Source organism: Tachysurus fulvidraco, chromosome 7 (assembly GCF_022655615.1).
Source record: "Tachysurus fulvidraco isolate hzauxx_2018 chromosome 7, HZAU_PFXX_2.0, whole genome shotgun sequence".
NCBI classification, from domain to species: Eukaryota; Metazoa; Chordata; class Actinopteri; order Siluriformes; family Bagridae; genus Tachysurus; species Tachysurus fulvidraco.
In genome coordinates, this window is record NC_062524.1 from 25,952,995 (window position 1) to 25,955,494 (window position 2,500).

Genomic DNA, 2,500 nt, shown 5'->3' on the forward strand with positions numbered 1-2,500 from the left:
GAGAGCCTCCTTCTCTCTCTCTCTCTCTCTCTCTCTCTCTCTCTCTCTCTCTCTCTCTCTCTCTCTCCTCCCCTCCTCTCTCTCTCCTCCTCCTTCTCTTCCTCCTCCTTATTCCATCGCAGCCCTTCGTGCACGGTACACGGAGGGCTGACTGAGTCGGATACATGTGGATTATCTCCTGACGTTCATTTATCTTATCTTATTTTTATTCCCGTGTGGATTTCGTGTGTCTGCGGCTTGTGTCCGGGTTCACACACACACACACACACACACACACACACACACACACACACACACACACACACACACACACACACACACACACACACACACACACAAACACAGGGCGAGCATGTCCGCCGCATCGCGCACGGGTTTCGGTCTACCTGGACACACACACGCTCCAAACCGCAGTGACGAATAAATTCATATATATAAATAAACAACACCACCGGAAACCGGAACCTGTTCTCTCCTTGGACACCGGGCGCGGATCTACAGCAACCATGGGCTTCTACGGTACCTTAAAGATGATTTTTTACAAAGTGAGTACCGGCTGTGTGTGTGTGTCTCTCTCTCTCTCTCTCTCTCTCTCTCTCTCTCTCTCTCTCTCTCTCTCTCTCTCTCTCTATCCTTCTCTTCTTCTCTCTCCCCCCCTCCCTCTTTACCTCCGCCCTTGAGCGCGCCATGGACGCGGTTTGATTTACGAAGCGTGCGGCACGACGCGCAATTTTATGGCCACTGCGGATAAAAATCAGTCTGATATCCGGATTTCTCTTACATAAATATTTTGAACGGTGCGCGCTGCTATTTGTGTCCTGCTCGAGGCGTGGCTGCAATGTATAGGTTTTACTTTGGCTCAACATAAGCGAGTCACACATGCGTTATAAACGCGCTATAGACGCCGCGTAACGTCACGTATGCGCTTTAGTGTCTCCGTGTTCCCGCATCTTATTAACAGTTTCGGGTTGTAACCATAAGCAGTGATGGTGTAGATATCTCTGTGTGTGTGTGTGTGTGTGTCTTGTTTATATATATATATATATATATATATATATATATATATATATATATATATATATATATATATATATATATATATATATATTGACTTTACTGAAGCCATCTGCCCATCAGCATCACTGCACCTGCGCTCACTGGAGCTCTCTCTCACACACACACACACACACACACACACACACACACACACACACACACAGACATATTCAAGAAACGTCTCTGTTTATGAGGATGTGAATAATGCCACATATTCCTCACACTTCATTGAATCCGTGTACACTTTATAGATACAGAAGTTGTGTATCTGCTGTAACACAGAGCGATATCCTGTTGAGCATGCTCAGTGTGATCTTTGTGTCCTGCTGAAGTGTGTGTGTGTGTGTGTGTGTGTGTGTGTGTGTGTGTGTGTGTGTGTGTGTGTGTGTGTGGGAGCAGAACGGAACGAATATTGATTACAGAATGAGTTCTTCATCGCCGTCGGATGTATCGTCATCCCGAGTACGAGGGATGCCACCCAAATTGTAGCGTGAGGGCCTTAGATTTGTAACACTGCATGCAGTCAGAGAGAGAGAGAGATAGAGAATGCTGATTCGACATACAGCAAATACGCATTGTTGCATGGTTATGAGTTTACTAAAAGCACTGAAACAGGAGCCAATAACTGTGAACTTCAACTCGATGCATAAGTTAATTAGGATCAGTGATTGATAAACCTGGACCTGATGATGAAATGAAAAGCATCACCAACCAGCTGAGACATGTTCAGCATCTGAAGTTCGCTGGTTTAGTTTCACTCCCTAAACACAAGGGGTGCAGCGATCTATACCATACGTGCCATGTATCAGGATGTCCTGTGATATATATATTTTTATACAGTGTATATATATAAACTATCACGATCCCTCCGATATATCAGAAATCTACGTTGTGATGATTCGTCAAAAAACCTTTTAATATTATTATAGTCCTGTCGTATCGTCCTGGGCTCGGCTTCAGCTTTGTATCTAGCATTAAAATGGATCAGATGCTAATTGAGCAGTCGAGGCCTGTATCGATTTGACGATGACGCTCGGTATCGGATCGATGCGTCTCTTAAACGGCGCCTTTTATTTGCTGTCGGGAAATTGCAGATCGTTGCGAATGACGTCACAAAACACTTTTCTAACGCATCGTGATAACTTTACATCAAAAGTGTAGATAAATAAATCAGTAACAAGCAGCCGATTTGACTGGTTTTGTTTCGGGTGACACACACACACGTGTACGTTCCATAGAACTGTATAGAAATATTAGATGTTTGTGTTATGTTTTGAAAATGGAGGTAGGTTCCCTGGAGATAAAGGTGTGTGTGTGTGTGTGTGTGTGTGTGTGTGTGTGTGTGTGTGTGTGTGTGTGTGTGTGTGTGTGTGTGTGTGTGTGTGTCACCGAGAAGGAATTCCCAATACTGTGAAAGTGTAATGGGTGGCAAAAGAAAGCAGTG

General features: G+C 44.4%; 1 protein-coding gene across 3 annotated transcripts in view; it reads left to right on the plus strand.

Annotated features, from left to right (window-relative positions):
• fbxw7 (F-box and WD repeat domain containing 7) overlaps positions 1-2,500 on the plus strand; it is a 102,509-nt gene that overhangs the window by 75,712 nt on the left and 24,297 nt on the right. Inside the window, exon 1 of one of the 3 annotated variants that reach the window (XM_027158072.2) lies at positions 112-545. The exons of the other annotated variants lie outside the window; for them this stretch is intronic. Coding sequence (XP_027013873.1) covers positions 507-545 — 39 coding nt within the window. The 5' untranslated portion in view covers positions 112-506. Of the gene's footprint in view, positions 1-111; positions 546-2,500 lie in introns of those variants that run through there. 3 annotated transcript variants of the gene reach the window in all.